This window comes from Acinonyx jubatus, chromosome D4, assembly GCF_027475565.1.
Source record: "Acinonyx jubatus isolate Ajub_Pintada_27869175 chromosome D4, VMU_Ajub_asm_v1.0, whole genome shotgun sequence".
Lineage (NCBI taxonomy): Eukaryota > Metazoa > Chordata > Mammalia > Carnivora > Felidae > Acinonyx > Acinonyx jubatus.
Window position 1 is genome coordinate 11,744,346 of NC_069391.1, and position 23,334 is coordinate 11,767,679.

Below are 23,334 nucleotides of genomic sequence, written 5' to 3' on the forward strand. Positions count from 1 at the left end.
TCCCCCACCTTCCCAGGAGTCCTAGTGGAGAAGGTTGGGGGAAAGGTCCCACCTCCTACAGGATAAGGACTCATCAAGCCCCTTACCCTAGCGTTCAGGGCCCTTCCTGTCCCAGCCTCAGCTGAACCCCTCAGTCTGAGCCGCCCACATGCTCCCTTACCCCTCATCACCACGTGGTTCTCCCACAGATTTGATCCTGTGCCTCTGGAAGCTGCCTCAGACCCCAAGGGGAGCTGGGGAAAGTCAACCGCCAATCTAAAACTGGGAAGGGGTCCCCTGGCCTTGGCACAGGAGGTGCTGGCCAAGGAAACAGGAGGGACAGAAGGGCATGTCTCCAGGTCAGGGACAAAGGGACTCCGTGGGGCTGGGAGGAGGCCCGGCACTGGGTGCCGGGAGGGCGGGTGCTCCTCTGGGATCAGTGTGATGGCATTACCAGGGAAGGGACCGACTGGAAGGAAAGCAGCACATTCTTCCTCTGTGTCTGTGTCTGTGTCTGCAGGACCAGCCCCGACACAAAGAGGCCATGCCAACATTTGCTGAGTTCAGCAAACAACTCGGAGGACTTCCTGTGAGTCCTGAATCCACCTCCCCCCTGCCCCCCAGCCATTTAGAGAGATGACTGGTCTGTAGGTGAAGGAGTGGCCTCGCCAGGCAGCTGTGACTGGGGAGTGCTGGCCCTGGAGAACCAGAGGTGGTCAGGTGGGACGTGGCGGGCGGGGGGGTGGGGGTGGGGGTTGGTGCGGGGGGGGAGGGGGGAAGGCAGAAGTTTTGCTCCTTTATCCTCTGGCCCGCTTGCAGGCCCCCGGGAAAGCCCACCCCCAACTTTCTCTTGGCTCCAGCCAGAGGGACAACCCTTCCTGAAAGCTAAAAGGGTGACCCAAACAACCCAGTAGTGCACACCGTCCCGGGCTCTTTCCCCGCTGTCATCCACTGATCCTCACCACAGCGCCGTGAGGTAGGCGGAGGCCGCAAGGTGGGACGGCTGGGGGCAGCCCGTCCTCTGCTCCCGCAGATCCGCCCTGGCTGTGGTCCGACTCTGCCACACAGCTGCCAGAAGGAGCATTTGTCCTGGGAGCCAGGGGCCGCTGGCCGATGACCACCCTCCTTCTGGTTTCCCAGTTGCCTCCAGGTTGGGGACAGCCTCAGACATGGGAGAAGACGCCAGAGCTGGGGGGTCTCGGTCCCTGGGCAAGCCTTGGCCTGGCCTCCCGGAGAACACGTACTGCCCCTGCCCCAGGGCTGCGAAGGGTATCCCCGCTGCCCAGCCGCACCTCTGTGGGGCCTGCACCCACTACACGGTCCTGCGCGCCCACAGCAAAGGCACGGACAGGCCCACGAGCCCCATCCAGAACACTCTCACTGGCATCTGCAGATCAGCAGTCCCCAGGTACGTGCCCACACGCACTTCTGAACGCACCGTGTGCACCTGCGTGTGCCCCTCCCCGGCACAGCAGTCCGCCTGCCGGGGCAAGAGCTGGCAGGTCCGATGGAGACGTCCACGGCCTTGCCAGGCCCCGGTCTGCATCCCTGAGTGCTTCCCGCGGTGCTCCCCTCTCCCGTCCACAAATGGGGCACAGGCAGGGGCTGCCGGCAAAGGTGACACTTGCCCAGCAGGTCTCTCAGGCTCTCCGGCAGCTCCCCAAGGCTGGTAAGAGGCCAGCCACTTCCCCGCAGGCTCCTGGAAGCGGCTTCCTTGGGTCCTCGGTAGACACACCTCGCAGGTGCCAGAGCCCGCAGCCAGGCAGGTCTAGATGAGTCTCTCCTCGGGCGGCACCTTGAGGACACTGTCCATCTCCAGCCGGGCCCCAGCCACCTCCTGCTGGCTCGGGCTGTAGGTGCCCTCTGACTGGCGGCGCTTCCTGGCCGCCAGGATCCCTGAGAGGAGGCCCAGGAGGAGGAGGAGGAGGCAGGCGCAGGCCGCGGGCACCGCCACCTCCAGCAGCGGGAACGGCAGTGGCAGCGGCAGGCTCTTCTGCAAGAGACCAAGTCACCAGGCCTGAGACCGGGGAGCAGGAGGGTGCGAGCCTGTGCGTGGGGTTTTACGTGACGCTTACAGTGGTCTAACGAAGGGGGAGTGAGGACACTCCCTCGTGTCCCTAAGGACAGGAATCTTTGCTTTATTTTGTTCACCGGTAAATTCCAAGTGCCCAGAGCAAGGCCTGCGTGGTAGCTCTTGGTAAGTACTGAAGGAGAAAACAGGGGCTTTGCCCAGATTCCCCCACACGACTAGCAAGCCAGGACGGCAGTCTCCTCCGTCTGCCCCCAGTGCCCATGCCGTGGCCACACCACCGTCCTTCAGTCTTGAATTCCAGCTGCAGGCCCTTCCTTTAGTGGCCAGAGATGGCCCCTGCCACCCAGCCTCCCAACTCGGCCTCCCCCGCCCTGCAGTAAACTCTTCCAGTCTGAGGCCACGGGGACTTGATCCCTCCCCATCCCAAAGGGTGGTCTGGTTTTTTAGTGTCTGTGGAGACCACGCTTAACTCTAAAGTGGGAGGCCTCTCAGGAAGCAGTAAGAGAGGCTCCCCGCCAGGTGGCCTGTGCAGGGCAGGAAGAGGGGGGCAGGCCGACCTAGCTGATGGGGAGCTCAGAATCCACCAGGGTCTGCCCAGCTAGGGAGACTGAGCTTTAGGGAGCCCAGAAGACCTCTCCATCTCCAGTCACAGACTGCCAGGATGCCACCATCAAAGATTCTACGGGCCTGGAATTGTTAACCACCCCCCCCCCCCCCACTAAATCACCAAATTCCTGGATTCTGGAGCCTAAGAGTCTCAGACTCCCCGGCCCTCCCTCTGTCCCGTGAAGCCTCTCAGCCCATTGTGACCTGCATCCCAAGTCCCAGTACCCAGCCCTGAATGAGAAAAGGCATCCAAGGCTGTAGAGAAAAATTCATAGCAGCCCCGAGTGGGCCCTCACCAGCCTCCACCCCTGGGCACTTCTTGGGGAGCTGTAAAGCCATCTCCTCCCTTGGCCCTGGGAGGAGGGTAGGTGGAGGAGACAGAGGCCGTAAAGCTCAACTTGAAAGGAAACATTCCCCAGAAGCAGAGGGGATTTGCGGGTTTATGACCCGGGCTGCCAGAAGCCTGTGGAGATCAAGGCTCCTCCCCAGGCCTCCCGGCCTACGTCTCTCCCATTAGCACCCACTGTGGGCTCACTGCCCACTGGGCCTGTGGCACCTGTTCTACCCCTCGGTGGGGAGGGGGTTTAAGCTCAAGCGGCCTGCTGGGCCCCATCTATTGGGCCCCTCCTCAGCTGAGCCTCCCTGCGGTCACGGGCTGCCTTGGGCAGCAGAGCCAGCTCTGGCTCAGAATCCTGGGCTCTCCAAATCGTCCTGCTCTAGAATTCTGGCACACAAACGACTGGAGATTACAGGCTCGTGTATCGGCCAACTGAAATCCCAGAATTCCAAGATCCTGTGGGTCCCGAATCTTGATCCCCAATAGGACTTGGCCGTGCCCAGCCGTTTCCCTGCCAGTCCCCAGAGGGAGGGCGGGCCCCCCAAGCTCTCCCCACTAGTCCGTACCCCAGGACAGGGTTGGTCCAGGAACAGTGGGCCGTACATGCTCTCCGCACCACCCCCCATCCCCCAATCATCTCGCTAACGTCCAAGACAGGACACCCCCCAAGCCCCTGTAGCATCACTCACCACCACTTCACAGAACTGGCCTGAGAACCTGGCACTGCAGATACATTCATACACCCCACCGGCTGCCCGGCAGGTGCCCCCGTTCAAGCAGGGGTTGGCTTCACAGGGGATCTGACATCTGGGAAGCAGAGAAGGTAAAGGCTGAGGAAGCTGCCTTCTTCCCCATCTGCTTTAGCTTCTCAACACTCCCCCCACCCCCAACCAATACACAGGTGTCCATCCGCTATCCCCATGGGCTGTCCCCGCCAGGTGACTGAAGCATACTGGGACCTCCACCACCACCCCCCTCTGCCCCAGCTCATGGCTGAGGATGACTGGCTCCATCGGAAGCACAGGGCGGCTGCCCAGGTGTGCTGATGCCCTCTCTGCGGAGTGGGCCCAGAACTTGCACCTGTCCAGTCTCCCTGGGCGACCCGAGGCAGGCTGGCTGAGGACGAGGCTCTAAGAAACACCACCAGGCAACTACTTCCCCAGGTGACAGCATAACAGAGGACGGCCTTGGAAAGCCCAGGAGAAAAGCACTCGAGTGGCAGAGGTAGGCTGTCTGGCACTGTGATCACAGTGAGGGGTGGGATGGTGAGCAAGGATCCACACCCCACTTTGCCTGCCCTGGTTGGAGGGCATCCAGGGGCCCACCATGCCCAGCTCCCAGGCCCCCGGCCCCCAGACCCACCTCTGGCCAGCAAAGCCCTCCTGGCAGCTGCAGTTGGCAGCCCGGGGCCCACCCTCACAGGGGCCACCATTGAGGCAGGTGAAGTTCAAGCTGCACGCCTCTGGCAGGACAGGCAGTCTGGGGAGAAAACACAATGTCTACGCTGGGGGCAGCATCCGGGGAACCTGGCCCCAGCCCCTGAGGCTACAACAGGCCACTGGAGCCTCTGTGTTCTGAGCTGTGGAATTCGGGGCCCACCTGCCACAGACTTAGTGGTGTCTGAGGTGGAAGGGATGGGGCATAGGGTGGTCCCCACCCCCAACATAGTGCACAACCTTCAGACCCTGGATGGGAACCTCTCCCCACATAGAGAGTCCTTTGAGAAGCTGATGAAATGTCAGGACTCTCCTTGGAACAAAAACCATGTTCCTAAACGTAAAATTTGAGCCTGGGGAAGGGGGAAGTCAGGCCAGACAACCCTCCCTAAGCTTGCTTCCGAACGGAGTAGGGAGTCAAAACCAGACTGACAGGGGGAAGTGTCAAAACTTCCAACCATCTCCTTCTGCCCCTGTCATCATCCTCAGGGGACTAATGGGCATGAATGTGAATGGTGGGCAGCTAGGCAGGAAAGCCTCCAGATGTTCTTCCAAACCTAGCCCTGTGTTCCCCCTGCACCCCCAGACGAGAGCGTTATTTATCTCAAATTCAAACTGTTCTGGTCTTAGCTGGCAACCCTAGGGGCCCGCTGTTCCCATTTCACAGATGAGGGCACGGAGGCTCCGAGAAGGGAAGTGGCTGGCCCACAGAACCAGAGCATCGGCTGCGGGGCGGGGGGCAAGGGGGCTTCGGCGCCCCACCCCCCACCCCTGAGGGCCGCACCCCCACCCCCACCCGCCCGGACAACCCACAGGGCCCCTTGAGCCCAGGCCGCGCCGGCCCTCCGCACCTGCAGCGCGGGCCCACGAAGCCAGGCGGGCAGCGGCACTCGAAACTGCCGTCGGGGCGCGAGTGGCAGCGGCCTCGAGCACAGGGCGCCGAGCGACACGGGTCGGCGCGGGCCTCGCAGCGCGGGCCCTCCCAGCCCGGACCGCAGGCGCAGGCGAAGGCGTCGAAGAGGTCCCGGCAGCCGCCGCCGTGCAGGCAGGGCGAGGGGACACACACGCGTGCGCCGTGGCAGCCGAGGCGCGGGGCCGGAGCCCCGGGCCAGGCCGAGAAGTGCTCCCGCGAGCCGGGGGCCGCGCCGGGCCGCGGAGACGCCAGGGGCAGCGGGAGGCCGCCCACGGCCACGTGACCCAGGCAGCCGGTGAAGTTCTCGGCCAGCTGGACGAGCGCGGCGCCTGGACCGCGCAGGAAGCCCAGGTCGCCGGCCAGGCCGCGCAGCGCCACGGGCGTCGCCGCACCGTCCAGCCACAGCAGCCAGCGCGACGCGGCAGCCTCCGGGCGCTCCATGGCCAGGCGCACGCGGTGCCAGGCTCCATCGGCCACGCGCGGCCCCGACGCCGGCAGCACGGCCCCAGGCTGGCCGCGGCCGCTGCGCACGCCCGCCGCCAGGGAGCCGTTGCGCACGGCCAGCCAGACGGTGTGGGCGCCCGCGGCGGCGCGCAGCAGAGCGGCCTCGGAGTCACGCGTGCGGAAGGCCAGCGAGAGGCCGCTGAGCAAGCGCGCCGACGACGCGTTGTGCCCACTGAAAGCGACGGCGGGGCCCTCGCGGAACGTGGCTTCGGCCACACCTGCGGGGAGAGGGAGCGTCAGGGAATGAATGGCCCAGCGGCCTCCACCCGGGCCCAAGCACCCGGGTGAGACACCTGCCGTCCCCACTGCCCCTGCCCATCTCGAGGGGTCACACACACCGGCCTGTCATCTAATCCCAGGAACTACCCTCCCCTCCGGCTGTGGCTTCCACCCACTCATAATTCTGTACCTCGGAGAACCAGCTTCCGGTCGTGCTGGGGACACCTGCCCCTACCCTACCACGGCCCACCCTACCCTCCAGGTCACAGACCAGGCAATAGTTATGCCTCAAAAAATCTGCCCCCTTCCCTCCTCAGTGTACTGGCTCTGTCTCATCACTGAGGCTATTCACTCCAGCATCTTTTTTAAACGCACATTTTTAAATGCTGATCATGCATTTTAATAAAATGCAGTCATCTCTTTAAAATGCTGATCATGTCCTTCTCCTGCTTAAAACGGCCCCATGGCTCCCCACGACCCTTGGGAACAAGTCCTGAGCTGCCTGGCCTAGCTTTCAAGGACCCCCTGGCAATAGCTCCACCCCTACACCTGTAACTATGTTTCACTTGTTCTTATAAACCCCAGGGCCTTTGCGGTGCTATTGTCCTTCCCTAAAATGTCCTCCCCTATGCCCAGTCTTGCCCTTGGAAACCTGGTCAATGCTGTCTTCCTCCAGAAAACCTGTCCCTCTGCATGCAGTGGCCTAACCATGCTGGGCTGGGGGTGTTGGCATCCTGGTCCACTATGTGCCCTCAGGGTAAGAGTGGGCTCTAACTCAGCTTGGGTGTCCAGGATCCAGCATGTGGTCTGCCCACGGTACACACTCACAGACAAAGCCATCGGGGACCTCCTCGCAGGTGGCAGGCGGGAGGCAGGGCTGGCCAGGACACCACAGCTGCTGGGCACATGTTGGCCCCGTGAAGTTGACAGGGCAGGTGCAGTGGAAGTCATTCCAGGTGACGAGACACATTCCACCATTGAGACAGGGGTCAGGCTGAAGAAGAATCAGGGCAGGGATTGGCTCAGGCCTGGGGGCTATCACCACTACATAACCATAACCACTACAGACACATTAACTCCTCACAGACAATTAGAGAGGATGTCACCATTGTCCCTATTTTACAGATCAACAGACTGAGGCTCAGAGAGGAGAAGCCACTTGCCTGACTCACCCAGCCAGTAAATAGAGGAGCCAGAGTTCACACTCCGTCTATTCCAAGGCTGGTGCTTTGTTCATGGACCCAGGGATGTCCCTGTCCCCCAGGTAGCTCCTACAGAAAGGCTCAGCCAGCCCTCTGCCTGGGCCCGGGTGTCTGTCTCAAACCAAGACTGGGGAGGGAGGTATGGGGACCACGAGAGGGCAAGAGCAGCTGGGCCAGAGAGAATAATGTGAATCCAGTCTCTAGCAGCGGTGACCTGGACACAGTGCTTCACCTCCTGCCATTTTCCTCACCAGTAGAAGGGGATGCTAACCCCCCGTGATGCATGACAGACCCTGGAGAAAGGGACCCACCCCTTTCCCCAGGGAACTCACACTGCATGTGTCCTCGGAGACGCAGCCCATGGTGAGGTTCCAGGACTGCCTGCTGCCCAGCTCACCGGGCTGGCTTGAGTTCCCCGGCAGCGGCGGAAAGAATGGGAGGTGGAGGTCATTGAGTCGCAGGTCCTGGAGGCAGCCTCGGAAGGGCCCACCCCAGGGCTGGGCGTCCGCAGGGAGGAGCCTCCCACCCACGTGCACCTCCTGCCCCAAGCCCTGCAGCTGGTCAGGCCCGAAGCTGAGCGTCACCAGGTGGCGGAGCCCATCATCCCAGCGCCCAGGGAGCACCAGAGCGGGCCCGCCCAGCACCTCAGCCTGGATCTGGCCCTTGCTCAGGAATACTGTTAGCCCAGCTACTGAGTCATTGGCAAGTTGGAGCAGCAGGCCAGCAGGTTCCCGAGTACGGAGGAGGAAGGACACGGTGAGGTTGGGGCCTGGCAGCTGGTGGAGCAAGAAGGAGGCAGAGCTCAGGGTGCCCCCCAAGCCAAAGGTGGCAGCAGGAACCTCTGCGGGGAGAGAGGGTATCAGGTGAGAGGCCTGTGAGCGAGGGGAAGGCATACTGTCTGCCCCAGGGTCCCCCGGGCTTATTCCTCACCATCAGCACATGTAGGACCACTGTAGGGCCGGGGGCATTTGCAGTGGAAGTGAGTCCACAGGTCCACGCAGGCCCCTCCATGGGCACAAGGCGGAGGCTGACACTGTTCACGGCGCTCGCAGCCCAGGAGGACATTCTTGCCGAGATCCTCAGGCAGCAGGAGGTGACCGTCCACACGCACGTCCTGGAGGCAGCCTTCGAAGGCTGCGCCACCCAGCTGGGCGGAGCAGAACCTGGCAGGCGTCGGGGCCGCGGAAGCCACAGGAGCTGGGGCCACAGGACTGGAAGCCACACACAGCCGGGCAGGGCAGTCCTCATGCCAGAGCCGCAGCTCCAGGACCCCCGGGCGGAGCGAAATCTCGGCTTGGTGCCAGTGGCCATCATTTAGGGCCAGGTCCAGCGGCCCCAGGGGAAGCACGGTGGCATTGCCATGGCTCCAGAGTGTGGCCTGAAGCGTGCCCTCCGCCAGTGCCAGCTCCAAGCTGTCCTGAGTGTCAGTGCGAGTGGCCAAGGCACCGGCAGGTAGTGTGGTGCGAAACCTCAGTGCCAGACCCGGGGGACCTCCAGCTGGCACCGAGGCCCGCACAGGGCTCCCAGCTACCACAGAGAAGGTGGTGTTCTGGCCACAAAAAGGTCCGTGGGTACCAGGTGGGCAGCGGCAGGCATAGCTATGGAGCCCAGACTTGAAGATGGGGATGCAGGTGGCAGCAGGTGGGCAAGTGTGGCCCTGGCAGCCGGTGAGCTGCACAGAGCAGTCGTGCCCGCCCCAGGTCTCCGGGCACCAGCAGGTATAGCCTGCCACGGTGTTATCACAGGTCCCGCCATGGAGGCAGGGCTCCGACAGGCATTCGTCCACATCTTCCTGACACGTCAGGCCTTCAGGAGAGACCAGGCCAAGGTTCAGCACTCAAGGCAAGAACCACAATCTTGATGCAGAGCTTACACACCTTTTGGGACAGGGATCTCAGCACCTGTCAACCAAACCAATTCCTAATTCCCAAAAGATTTCTCATGGTCTCCTGAAGTCCCTGGAGGCTGGTATCTAAGATGCCCCTTCCCTTACCATGTCTGGTGGGCCTCCATGCCCTGTGGATTCAATCCCCTAAGCACTCTCTGTCCCCCCCCGCCCCCCCCACCTTTCCCCTACTCCACCCGTCTGCCTCATCAGCTCTGAGGGCCACAGTCTAGCGTCCTCTACTTTGCCTGCCTTCAACCACCCCTACCATCCATCTCCTGGCCCGGCCAGATTCCCCTGCTGCTTAAGGTTCACTCACTCACCTTGGCATTCCACATCCCTCGGGGGCTGGGCCCTCCCAGGCCCTCAAGTCTCAACCCTGCTCCCCACACACCTCCAACTGCCTGTTCCTCCAGGCATTTCCTGGACAGCATTTCTCTGGGGGCTTTGCTCATACTGTTCCCTGGAATGCCTCCGCCTCCTCCTCACTGACCCTGCCTTCAAACTCCTATTCACCCTGCAAAGCCCAAATTCAAAGGGTCAGTCCCCTAAGGGGCTTTTTCTCTGATTCCCAAGCTATTGTGTCACTCCCGACTCCTTGCCCACCCCCAGACACAGCTCCCCAGAACCCTGTACTGAAAGTATCTGTTTACTCAGCTGGGATCTCCTCCAGGGACCTGAATACGTCCTTGGTGCCCAGCAAGGGGTCTGGCACAGCTTTTGTGGACAGAGTGCCAGATGGAGGAGGGAGCGGGGGTGGGCAAATGCATCCAGTCTTCATCCCCCAGTCCCTCTGCCCCCAGGGCCCCATGCTGAAGGGGCCACATCACCCTCCCCTCCAAGAGCTCCCACACGAGGTGCTCTGGTCCCAGTTTGGGTCAAGAGACCACAGCCCAACCCCAACTCAGTCAGAGCCTCCATAAAACAACCAAGGCTGGCCCTTGACCCGACCCATATCCCAGCTGGAGGGGCCCAGGCCCAGAAAAGCCACCAGGATTTGAATCCTGGTCCCAGTCAGCCCACAGACACCACAGCCTCCTGGGGACAGCCGGCCACACCTCACCCTGTCCAAGGCCCTGCATACCTGCCAGGAGCCACAGGCCCCCCAGGAAGGTCCACAGAGCCCGCGGCCCCATTGCATTTTCCCATGGATGGCGGAGACTGGTGGGTGGGTGCTGAGCCCAGGGAGCAGAGCTCCCCGCCTGGCCAGCCGCCTCCTTCAGAACCGCCTCAGGAATGCCAGGCACTGGCCTCCCCCAGGCCAGCACGACCCAAAGGGAGGATGGGGGTGGACAGTGGCAAGCAGCACAGCCCTACAGTGGGGTTCCCCCGCCCCGTCCCTGACCTCAGACCTGACCTCCCTGTCACCCGTCCGCTGAGCTCAGCTTGGGGAGGAGCTGGGCTTTGGCTGACGCTGGTGAACCTTGGGAAATGACACCCCCTCTCTCAAGCATCCATTACTTCATGTGCAAGAACCCTACCTCACGGGGGTGGGGTGACAAGGAGGGAACGAAATGCACAGAAACGCTGTTCAGAGGCAGCGTGTGCTGGGGGGGGGGGGGGGGCAGTGTGTGCCAGGGGCCTGCAAGGCCACTGCTCCCGGGCAGAACTTGGGAATCTTGGCCCGCGGGGCACAGAAGACGGGCTTTCAGGGCACCCGGGGGTGGTGGCCACCCCGGGGGTAGGGGACATCGAGCCCAGCATCTCTGGGCAGCTGAGGTGGGAGGGACGGTAATCACCACCTCGTTCCCCTGGGCAGGGAAGCCAGTGCCCAGGAAACCTGCCAGGGAGAGGAGGCAGTGTGCCCAGGCAGGAATGTGGGCCGGTGTGGGGGAAGTGTCACAGGCATTCCAGAGGGGGCAGGGACACTCAGAGAGCGTGTGAGTTCTTCGGGTTCACCAGTATCTGCGCAAGGGTAACTGTGTGTCTACGCATCTGCGGTACCCAAGGCAGGGAGAGGCTTTCTGCAGCCCAACTCCTGCCCCATAGGCAGCAGCTCCCCAGAGGTCAAGTGGTGATGCCCCCCTTCACCTCCTCTGTCCTGGCCAAACTGCCGTCCTCTCCCTGCAGGCCCGTCGGCTTCTGCCCAGCCCTTGGATGCCAGGTGCCTAGAGTTCTCTCTGCGCATGACTGCACACATTCTCCCGGACAGCCTTGGCCACCCGTGGCCCCAGCTGCCACAATTGTACTCCTGACCCTCAGTCTCTGGCTTTTCCCAGGCCCCAGTCCCAGGACTGCCAACCCCCACCCAGGCTCCTCCCTATGGGTGCTCCACAGACACCCGGACTCAGAATGGACAAGGCTCACCCAACATCACCCAGGGCAGAAGCAGCCAGCATTCCTGACATCTCCCACTCACACCTGGACTAACCCCTAGGGCCGGCAGACTGTCCCTCCTAAGGGTTCTCAGTCCAATTAGTTTCCTCTACTTTCACCTCCAAAGCCCGGTCAGTCCCCACTCAGCCCCTCTTAGCTGTCACCTGGACCCCCACACCCGCCTCTTTCCTGATCTCGTCATCCCCATCAATCCAGCCTCCACATATCAGCCAGAAGAACCTTCTCACCCCAGGCCCACCAACTCTGCCCTGGCTCTGCCCCGGAGCCCAGCCCACCCCCAGGCACCTGTGTAGCCATCCGGACAGTGGCACTGGAAGCCATTGGGCAGGTCCTGGCAGCGGCCTCCACTGAGGCATGGCCGTGAGGCACACTCGTCCACATCCACGTCACATTCGTCCCCTGCAAGAGGGCCAGCCGCGGTTCCCACCTGTGCCCTCAGAACCAGACTAGAGTTGGAAGGGCCCATTTTAGAGCTATGGAGACTGAGACCCGGCAAGAAGTGCCGACTCAGGCAGGTGGCACCCTGTGTGGCAGGGCCAGGCCTGCATCCGGACACCGAGGGACCTGCTTCCCTGGAAGGGTGTAGGGGGACTCACCCTCAAAGCCCGGAGGGCAGCGGCATAGGAAACCCTCAGCGTGACGGAAGCTGAAGGTGCCGGGGAAGGCAGCCTGGACGCCTCCGTAGAGGGCTGGGTCTGAGCGCTGCAGGCACTGTCCCCCATGCTGGCAGGGGCCCGACGCACACTCGTCCTCGTCCACCTCGCACCGCTGGCCACTGTAGCCTGGAGGCACACGTGCGCGGGCAGCCCATCACACGGTGTCACCGGGCCGCACCCCACCACTGGTGCCAGGCCAACCCGGGGCCAGGCTGGGACAACTCAGAATAGGGGCACCAACGGTGAGGGAGGGATGCAATGAGGAGGGTAGGCACGACCGTGGCAGCCCTCAACAGGGTCCTGTTACCATTATTAGCAGCACTAGTGAGCACTTTGCACCTGTCGAGGCTCCACGCGCATTACACCTTTCCCTACCTCGCAACAATGCTAGGAGCAGGTGCTGTGATGAGCCCTATTTGGCAGATTACTGCAAACCTTGACTTCAGAGAAGCTGCAGTCACCCGCGCACCCTCGGAGGGCAGGTGAGCGCAGGCGCACACCGGCCCCACGGCCCGGGGCCGCGCCCGTGCGCCCCAGCACGCGCACGCACCTGGCCAGCAGAGGCAGCGGAAGGTCCCGAGGCCCTCGAGGCAGGACGCGTTGTTCGCACAGGGAGCCGACGCGCACTCCAGCACCTCCTGCTCGCAGCGCGCGCCCTCGTAGCCCGTGTCCGCGCAGTCGCACCGGAACCTGGAGCGGGGAGCGAGGCCCGGCCGGCCTGGACTGAGCCCTACGGCACCTGGGGCCCACCTGCCTCCACCGCCTTCTCGCCCCGCGCAGCCCCCTCCCACGCCTCCGTCCGCTCACCCGTTGACCAGGTCGTGGCACCGGCCCCCGTGCGCGCACGGCTGGCTCTGGCACTCGTCCAGGTCCAGCTGGCAGCTCGCGCCCCCGTAGCCCGGCGCGCACACGCAGCGGTAGGAGCCCACGCCGTCCAGGCACGAGCCCCCGTGCAGGCAGGGCCCCGAGGCACACTCGTCCACCTCCGTCTCGCAGGTCACCCCTGGACAGGGCCGAAGACACAGACAGACGGATGGACTCCCAGAGGGAGGTCGAAAGAGGCCCAGGCAGGCCGCCCTGAAACCAGCTCCAGACAGTTACAAGGAGCGGAAACTTGAGGCTCCGGAGAGAAGCCGTTGGTCCGTTCATCTAGAGCAGGTATTTCTTGAGCCAGCAGTGGCAATGGGGTAGAAACCAGACAGACGTCCCTGTCTCCTGAGCCCACAGCGGTCTAGCCGGGGAGACGGTGATTGGGCCAGTATTACGTAGATGAGGACTTTTAATTGTGATAAACTCGGCAATGGGAGCGTGCTGGATCCCAAAAAAGCAAGAGCCAGGGTTTTGGCCTTGGGTATTGGGAGTCAGGGAAGGCTTCTTGGAAGAAGAGCCTTTTGAAAGATGAGTGGCACGCACTACATTGGGATGGGGCTGTGATGGCAGCTGGATTCCAGGGTGGGGAACTGGTCAGGAGTAGCTTAGGGCTGGGGCATGATGCCCTCAGGAAGGGGAGCATGGAGGGGCAGGAGCAAAGGAGAGAGGGGAGGAGGCGAGGCAGGGGTGGAGGTATTGGGGCATTGGGGCCCCCAATCTGAGCTTATCCTAAAAGTTGGAAGCAGCTGAATCACCCGGTGCTGTGGACACTGTAGAAGGCTCACTCTGCTGGCTTTGAAGAGCGTGTAGAGAGGGTCTCCATGGTGGAGGGACGTGCCCCTGCGAGAAATGCTGGAGTGACCAGCCTCTCCTGGCTCCCCCTGTACCATCTTGCTTCGAAAATTGCAAGTCCTGGGTCCTGGGAACCCCCTCAGTCCGAGCCAAAACTGAGACAGTTGGCCAGGGACTGGGGATGTGTGGAGATAGAGGGAGATGGAGAATTTCAGGGTCTGGGGATGTGCCGCCTGAGTTCATCCGGGAGCCCACATGTCATGGTAGACTCCGGAGGCCCTGCCCCCTGCCCCCTAAACGGGGTTGGTTCTGGGGGGCCAGGAGCCGAGCTGGTTCCAGCTGGAAACGTCCCCCCTTCCCAGCTCAGTGAGCACAAAGCATGGCCCCTCCTTCCCGTGACCCCCTCACTCCTCCCACCCCAGTCCTACTCCCACCCTCCCTGTGCCAGGGGGAGCCAGGCCCTGGCCGCCTGGAATCCCAGCCTCCCCCGCCTGGCTTGGAACGGAAGGAGGAGGAGAGAAATGAGTCATGGCAGACTCTGCCCCCACTCACATCCACAACTCAGCCAGAAAGTGTTCCCCCAAAGCGCCCAAGCACCGCACATCTGGCACACGCACACCTGCTAACACACCTACGTTTCCCACAAATACTTTCAGGGAGCCCAGACATCCCGCAGGTGCTGGCAGACACACAGGCCCTTGGCGTGACCTCCCTCCCACACACACAACTGATACTCCAGACACCGAGACTCTCAAGTGGTGAGAAAGACACATGGGACCCGTTTCCAAAGTGCCGAGATCCATCTCCCCTGGAACCCAGTCCCTCCGGCCTGTACCCCTTGCTCCGGGGTGACCTGAAACTGCCTTCTGCCCTCAGAGCACAGTTGTCTGAATTCAGGGCTGACATAGAACCAGCAGTGTCTATACTGCAGGCTCCCCACTGCGGTATAGACTGCAGCACCAAACTGAACTCTAGAAGGGACTGAAATAACATTTGTGCGGTGTCTGTTAAACGTCAGGCACCATGCGCACTCACACGTTCGTACTCTCATCCCGAGCTGCCAGGTCAGCCCGAGAAGCATCAGTTCTGTAGCAAGACCCAGAGTGGATGTCTCTACACTAAAGTTGGAGCTGAATTCATGATTTGACACCCTGAGCCGCTGACGGGATGGACAGGATGGACATTACAGACCTCCTCCCAGGGCGGCTGAGGCTGTTACCTGCATAGCCAAGGGGGCAGTGGCACTCATAGCGATCAGCCAGGTTGCGACAGGTAGCCCCGTGGTGGCAGGGCCGGGATGCACACTCGTCAATGTCCAGCTCACAGCGTGGGCCCTGGAATCCGGGCACGCAGTAGCAGCGGAAGCCATTGGGATCTGGGCCCTGGGGCACACACAGAGCGCCATGGTGGCATGGCTGGCTGGCACAGCCCCGGGGCTCCGTGGGCCCACAGGTGTAGCCACCATTCTCCATAGCCTGGCACTCGGCCCCTGGAGCGCACGGGTCTGAGGCACAGACACTTGGGGTCTCCGATGGCACCGTTCCTGCAAAGAGAGAAAGTTGGCTGGGTGGGGGGAGCCAGGACGTTCCCCTCCCCACAACTCAGGCGCACCCCAAAGCCGGAAAGCAGCATGGCTCTGTCTGTTTTCAGGAGGATAGAGGGAGGGCCAGGGACTCTACAAGCCACGCGCATCAGGAGGGTCTCCGTAGCAGAAAAATGGGACCCGGATGCCTGGCTACCCACCCCCACCCGGGCAGGATTAGAGGGCAGACACCCTCTGACTCTGGGAGCTTTGCGCTCCACTGTCTGACCCCCTCCCTGCAGGGGCCCTTTGGGGCAGGCTCTGTCATGCCCATTTTACAAAAGAACAAATTGAGGCTCAAGAGAAAGCAAAGACTCTTGCCTGAGGTCTCACGGCAAGTTAGCAAGTTAGCGCTGGGACGACCTTCAAGCCTGTCACATGTTTCAGCTCCCTGGAGGGAGGGGAGTCTGCTCTGGGTCTCCCTTCTGTGGCTCCTCTGTTTCCTGGGGGGGGGGGGGTGTCCTCCCACTGTCCCCTCCACCTCTCTTGCTAGGGGTCTGGCAGCTCCATCCCCGTGTGAAACCGGAGATGAAGGACTTCAAAGGCAGGGACTGTGAGCTGGGCCCCTTCCCTGTCCCTCCTTCCCACCTTCTTCTTTCCCCTAGGGCCTAGAAACCTCTCAGGGGATCCCTGGCCCTCACTGTATCTCCCCTCAGCAACTGCCTGACCACTGGCATGGCCAAGGTCACAGGGTACAGGACAGGTATTGAGACCTGCTGACAGACACCTGGCTCAGGCCACTGTGCTGCCTCCACCGTGTTAGAGGGTCACCTGCTGATCTAGAAGCCAAGTTACTGAGAGAGCCAGCTCCCGCCCCCTGCCCCACCTGCCTGAGAGCCTGTAGTGCTGGATTAAGAGTTTAGTCTTTGACATGATTTCACTCATATGAGGAATTTAAGAAAAAAACAGATGAACATATGGAAAGGGGGGGTGGGGGGAGAGGGAAACAAACCATAAGAGACTCTTAATGATAGAGAACAAACTGAGGGGTGGTGGAGGGAGGTGGGTGGGGGAGGAGCTAGTTTGGGGATGGGTATTGAGGGTACTTGTTGGGATGAGCACTGGGTGTTGTATGTAATTGACAAATCACTGAGTTCTATGCGTGAAACTGATATTGCACTGTAGAATTTACATAAAAATTTGGAACAAAAAAAAAACTTAGGCTTTAAGTAAAACTGCCCTGGGTTCAGATCCCAGCTCAATTACTAGCTCTAAGACCTTGAGCAAGTCATTTCTCCTACTGAGCTTCTGTCTCCCATCAGAAAAGAGATGATAATAGGGCATGCCTCATAGAATGTGGGAGGATTCAAAGCCTCAGGTATGCAGTTGCTCGCTTGTGGGAACTCAGTAAGTGATGGGGGGAGAGGAACCACCCACGAGCAGGAGCCCCCCCCCCCCCCCCTGGGGCTCTGAGAGGTGCTCCTCCTCTGCCCAGGTTGTCATCCAGACACTAACCAGGCCTGGAACAGCTTCAGGCCCTGTGCCTCCCTTCCCCCACCTTGGTGAAGACCCCCCCCCACCCCCCAGATAAGGCTCAACAGCCTCTCCAGAGTCATCCACATTCCACCAGGCAGGGCCGTCCACTGGCCGACCCCCACCCTTCCCAGCCAGGGCCCAGCAGGATGGGGGACAGGGATATGGAGATGTGGACCATGGTGCCAGGGAGAGAACCTGGCTGTCAGCCCCACCCCCGAGTGCCCAGAGCACTTGGTACAGCTCAACACGGGCTCCCTCACTCCCTGACCGGGGCTCTCGTGCCCACCCAGGGCTAAGCGAGTTGCAAGGGGCAGGCGGACATAACCCTGTAGGACTCCTGCATCCACAGGCCCCTCCCCAGCTCGAGGCATCAGTCCCCAGCCCCCCTCCCAAGCCAGGTCACGTAGGTGAGAGCAGCGTGTCTGTGTCTCTCTGAGGGGCTTCTGGGAAGCTCATCCTTCTTTTTCCCACCCCAGCCACTGTGGCTGATCAGTTTAGAGCCATGTCCTTTAGGGCTAGATTGTCTGATGAGGGTGGGAAGATGGTCTGATGGGGGTGGAAAGATGGTCTGAGGGAGGTGGGAAGATGCCCGGATGGGGGTGGGGGTGAATCAAGCTCCTTGAGGAAAGGACACAAGTTTGGGCATCAGACAGGCCTGGCTTATGGGGTTCTAACAGTGCCACCTCATGGGGTGTTGTGAGGAGCCACTGAGGTGACCTGCGTGAAGCCTGGTGCCTGGTGAGGGCTGTGGCCATTCTGATGAGGGTCCGTCAACCCAGCACAGCCCAGGACTGGGAGACAGTAACCATAGCGCCCACTCTGAGGAGCCCTAGCTTCCGGGTCCAGCACCAGCAGGCCCTTCATTTAATGCCAACAAGGCGCTGCTCCTTACCGTGTGGCCTAAGGGACCCCCACCTGGATCTGGGGCTTTGCCCCCAGTTCAGAGCCTTCCATTTCAGAGCAGATGGGACCAGGATGGGGAGACAGTGTGTGAGGGAAATGGGGCGGGTGATGCATCACCGTGGGGCAGGTGGCCCATGACCCCAGGAGACACAGTCCAGCCACAGGGGAGGAAGGAGCTCCTCCAGTGAGAGCCAGGTGGAGAGGGAGGGAGCTGCCTGTCCCAAAAGGCATGCAGTAGCCCCGAAAGCCTGCCTGTGAGAGACAGCCGTCTTTCTTGTGCATTCCCATTAATCTTAATTAATGTTCACCTTAGGAGATAGACGGTGCTGTTATTCCTGTTCTACAGCTAAGGAAAGTGAGGCTTGAGATGAAGTGACTTCACCGTCCCACAGCCCATAAGAGGCTGGAATCCAAACTCAGGTCTTCACCCCAGGGGTTTCCAGACCCTCCGGCCTGTGTTAAGAATACAGATTTCTGACCCCTGCTCCAGACCTGGAGATTCAGAGCTCTGGGGCCTGGGGCCTGGGAATCTGCACTGCAGCATGCTTCCTGGGAATCCTCTGCACGTCGAGGCACGGAACCGCTGACCTTAGGTCCTCTGTGTTGCAGGAGTGAGACCATAAAGCCAGACTGGCCCTGGGCTGAGAGGCAGAGAGATGAGGGCAGTGGGGCAAAGGGGGGCCGGCCCTGAGCCAGCCTGGGGGGGCGTGGCCTGTCGCCAGGGCAACGAGGGGCCTGTGCTTATCTTTACAAATCCTTCCTGACCTCTCAGGCTGCCTGGGACGACCTGGCAGGGGAGGGATTAACTGACACATGCCCCTCCCCTTTGACCCGCTGCCCTGTCCCCCGGAAGGCCCAGATCCCGACACCAGGAAGGGAATTCTCTCCCCAGAGAGAACGACCATAATAATATAACAGCAATCATTTACTGAGCTCGTACTATATGCTCCAGGCTGTGGTGCACGTGTTGCATCTATAATTACATTATTACATTTGATTCAAACCAGGAAAGGTGGGCCCCGGGTGAGAAAACTGTCTTCCCACTCGGAGAGGTTATAAACTTGCCCCAAATTATCCCTCAAAAAACTAAGTAGATTGCCATCTCCAGACTTCTGAAAGGTCCACATCTCCCAAAGCCTGTGAAATTCCCACTTTGCAAATGCCAAATCACCAGCCATGTATTGTCATTTTAGTGCATTCCCGCCCCACCTTCCCCAGACACTGGAAAAAGTCTCTAAAGGCTGGAGCAGGTGCAGAGGTTCCAGGATCAGCCTGGGCAGAGCGAGCTGTCCTTCACTCAGTGCTTAGTAACTCCTACTTTACGTGCACTTATAACAGGCCTAGTGATCACTGCTGACAACTCATGGGAAGTGTTTACTCATGGGTGGATTTTGAGAAGCTTCTTGTCTTGACAAGGCAAGAAAGAGGAAATTTCTTTCTCTTCTATTTTCTTTTTTAAAATTTTAATGCTTAAAAAAAATGTTTACTTTTGAGAGAGAGAGAGAGGGCACCGTCACGTTGGGGAGGGGCAGAGAGAGAGGGAGACAGAGAATACAGAGGATCTGAAGTGGGCTCCATGCTGACAGCAGAGAGCCCAATGCGGGGCTTGAACTCACGAACTGTGAGATCATGCCCTTAAGCCGAAGTCAGACGCTTAACCGACTGAGCCATCCAGGCACTCCAAGAAAGAGGATATTTCTAAGAAGTGGCCCAAGATCTTGTAAGATGTGGGAGCTTCTGACACAGGGGCAAAAACTGTCCATCTAATAATATCACTAGGCCACGAGGACAGGACTGAATAACAGTACCATATGATACAAATACTGCCTCAGAGTCATCAGGAGAGGGCTAAGTTACTCTAACAAGACAGGAGAGTTTGGAGTACTCTTTTACAAAAAGGTTTACCCCCCCAAGGCTAAAAGGGGGCAGGGAGTAAATATTTATAATTTTGGTAACAGTTATGGCAACGATGGCTGTCAGGACTCACCGCCTCCCCGCTGCCTGGCACTGGCTTTGGTCTCAGAGCCCTAGGGCCGTGGAGACACTGCCCCTGTGAGGGCCAGACGGACTCGGTGAGGTTCTGCCGCCCAAACAGGCCACTGTTAACTATTAGTGGTCTCCATCTAAAATGTGCTTAGAAACTGGGACTTCCATGTCAAACCTAAGTTGGGGAACCACTGTGTTTTCTCATCAAATTCTTGTGATGGCCCTCAGAGCTACATGGCTTGCCCTCTTTCAGCAGAAGCACGGAGAAGGGGCGTGACTTTGCACAGGCTAGCACTGAAGCCAGCTGTGAAATGCAGGCCCTGCCACACACTAGCTTTGTGACTCTGGGCAAGTTCCTGACCCTCTCTGGGCCTCATTTCCTCCTCTGTAAACTGGGGGTATGAGAGCCGACCTCACAGGGCAATGGTGAGATTCAAAGTCCATCCTGTGGTGTGCCTGGCTGGCTCCGTCGGTAGAGCATGCGACTCTTGATCTCAGGGTTGTGAGTTCGAGCCCCACGCTGGGTGTAGAGGTTACTTAAAAATAATAAGTAAGTAAGTAAGTAAATAAATAAATAAATAAAATCTTTAACAAAAACAAAAACAACAAAGCCCATCATGTTAGTTCATTAGCACAGCATCTTCCAGGTGGCGGTCAGTGGTAATATTTATTGGTTGACCAATGAACCTTTACCTGGAGCAGAGGGTGTCTATCCAGCCAGTCTTGAGGTTGGTTCACATGTGTGTGGCGCCCCGTTCCACCCCTGCCTCTGTCCCACAGTCTGCCCGCCGGCCCCCCCTGGTTGGAGGAGGGGCCAGACTTGGGGGACTGAACTGCTGTCCCTTTGTCAGCGGGCTCCCAGGGTGTGGGGAGGGATGTGAGAGCCCAGCACGCCCCATTGTACTCCAAGATGCTTGGCCCTCTCCACAGCAACCAGCCAGGCTTTTGTGGCAGCGTGGGCCCAGGGTGGAGGGGCTCGGCTCCGGGCCTGGCAAGCAAGAGCAGCGGAGCCAGGGGCCCAAGGGCTTCCAGAAACCCCCATCCCCTCTGGGATAGAAACTCCTTTTCAGGTGGCACAATCCCCAGCCCCTCTCCTGGCACTCAGGCCTCGGGTGCTGGTATCCAGAAACGCTCATGCCCACGGTGCCCTCACCCCAGCCTTTGGGGATCCCAGAGGAGGCCCCCCGCACAGCAATCACAGTGGGAAAGGCCGCCCCTGGGCACCCCAGCAGGGTTGTGCGGAGGTGAGCATGTACATCAGTGTCCGTTTTTTCTGTAGCACCCATCTACTTTGTGTCGACTCTGCCTCGGGGTTCGCGTGAACATACATTTCAGCATGAATGCACACGTCGACACGCACACTGGTGTGTGCAGGCGTGTGCGTGTGGACACCTGTTCATGTGGTGCTGTGTGCCCTTGTGCATGCCACACCAGTGTGCAGGTGTGTGTGTGTGTGTGTGTGTGTGCATGCATGTGTGTGATTTGTGTGTTCACGTGTGCATGTGTTTGCAGGTAGTCTGTCATTTTTCTGTGTGCACATGCATATGCGAGTGCAGACATTGGAGGGCAGGGACGGATAGCAGATCCACAGACCAGGATTTCATGCCCCTCACACGTGCAGAGAGCAGAGAGCAGACCCTCACCTCCTCTCATGAGCCCAGATTTGCCTCGGGCCCAGCTCGTAAGCCCCCATCCCTGCCAGAGCCTTAGTGCCCTCCACTACAAAATGGGGTCCTCGTCCTCCCCAGGGGCCCTGCAGAGAGGAGGAGATGAAGCCTTTGTGAGGCAGGCCCCGTGAATGGGGAGGAAGCCCCCAGGGGCCTGGGGAGGCTTGACCTCCCACCCTGAGAGTCCGAGGGGTGAGTCCCCTCACCGCCTCCCCTCCCACTGCAGTGAGGCCCAGGCCACCCGCCCAGGTTGGCTCCCCCTCCCTCCTCCAGCACTGGAGGCGGGGTCAGGGGACTTCCCAGGCCTGGCCCTGTAGCTATAGTGACCGAGACAAAGCGTCCCCCAGACCCCCCAGGAAGAAGTCCAGGCGTGCACACGTGAATCCATGAATCTGCTCGGACAAAAGCAAAACCGTTTGGCAAATGGGGTCGGGCTTCAGGAAGCCCTTTCAGCTTGGCGTGGGAGTGCCAAAGAGGGGACAGCGGTGGGCACACATGCTCCTGAGTGCCTGGCCACCCCCAGGAGCCCCAGAGCACCCCCAGCCCCCCAGTGCAGGCAAGGCTAATACACAAATGGAGGGATGCAGGTAGCTGCCGGGTTTCCCTGATCTCCTCCCCTTTCACTGCAATCCACTGGGCTGGGGTCTGCTGCCCCCACCCCACGTCCCCATGTCCCCATGTCCAGAGCTAAGACACAGTTCAACCCACTTGACAGCTTATGTCCCACAAGTTGTGCTCGGACACAGCACACCTCACCCAGAAAGCCTCAGACAACGGCTCACCGCTCACCCGGGACAGCTCACAACTTTAACACACCCACGGCTCGCACCCCACAGCCCAGCACACGCTCACAGTAGACCCTGGGGTGAGGCTCACACTACCTGCAACCCCCCACGCTCACAGCCCAGGACTTCCCAGCCCCAGCACCCCTCCCAAGCCGCATAGCCCATCCCAGGATCCCTTCACAAAGCCCCACCCCCCACCCCCACCCCACACAGCAACCCCCAAGTCCCAGGACGCACACTCTTCCACGCAAGTTCCGGCAGCAGCGCACCCCTCTGCACCCACATCTTGGCCTGTGCCCAGCCCTGCAGTCCATCCTGGCACCCACACAGAGAGCCCCGGGGCCTGGCGTGTCTGCTTTGGGAGACAGACCCCCAGCCCCCCACCCCCCAAGGCTTGTGCCCCAACTCACCACCCAGGAGGGCCAGGGCAGGACTCAAGAGCAGCAGCTGCAGCAGAAGAGGGGCCGGGGGCCTGGGGGCCAGGGTCCCCGGCCTGGCCAGCGCCATGGCAGCACGCTCAGCTCGCGGCTGTGGGAACAGGCGGCCTGGCTGGCTCCACACCCCCCTCTCCCTCCAACCAGCACTAATGCCGTGGACAGAGGCCCGGCCCCTCCCTCCCTCTCCTCCCACCTCCTCCCCCACCCCAGGCCCTCCCAGGCTGCTCCACTGGGGACAGACTGGAGAGGAGGGGTCTGACCCACCCTGTCTCCCCAGGCCCCAGGGCTCCAGACAGTCCTTAGGGGCCCCTGCAGTCGGATCTGATCTCCGTGCCCCCCCAACCCCCCCCTCCTCCCACCTCTCAGGTCCCGCTGCCTCAGCTTCTAGGGGAAGGGGGGATTTCTGTTCTCCCCAGATGATGCCAGCTACTCCCAAGTCCTAGGTTATCCCACCCTGCTGGACCCCTGTTCCAATCTCCTCTCAGCCTGGGCCTCCCTCCCCAGCCTAGGCCTGAGCATCCAGCAGCCTCTCACACCTCTTCTCTGCTCAGAAGCCCCAGCCCCTCCCACCCAGCCTGTTCCCTCCCAGTGCTCCCCACCTGAACAAGGCCTCAGCCACCCTGCGGCCAAAGCCCCCTTCCCCTCCCCACACTCAGTCCACCAGCTCCTGGGGGCTCTTCTTCTCACTGTCTCTTAATCCCATCCCTCCCCTTCACTCCCTGGGGCCCCA

The 23,334-nt window shown here is 60.7% G+C and overlaps 1 protein-coding gene across 1 annotated transcript; it reads right to left on the minus strand.

Annotated features, from left to right (window-relative positions):
• Positions 1-733: 733 nt before the first annotated feature.
• CRB2 (crumbs cell polarity complex component 2) lies at positions 734-22,742 on the minus strand. The gene is made up of 13 exons (XM_027035063.2): positions 22,578-22,742; positions 14,988-15,311; positions 12,914-13,109; positions 12,657-12,796; positions 12,047-12,232; positions 11,736-11,849; positions 8,159-9,034; positions 7,561-8,069; positions 6,855-7,020; positions 5,242-6,025; positions 4,317-4,433; positions 3,644-3,761; positions 734-1,972 (listed from the first exon to the last, which is right to left on the minus strand). The coding sequence occupies exons 1-13, from the start codon at positions 22,672-22,674 to the stop codon at positions 1,748-1,750; spliced, it is 3,852 nt and encodes a 1,283-aa protein (XP_026890864.1). The 5' UTR covers positions 22,675-22,742; the 3' UTR covers positions 734-1,747.
• Between the last annotated feature and the right edge of the window lie 592 nt (positions 22,743-23,334).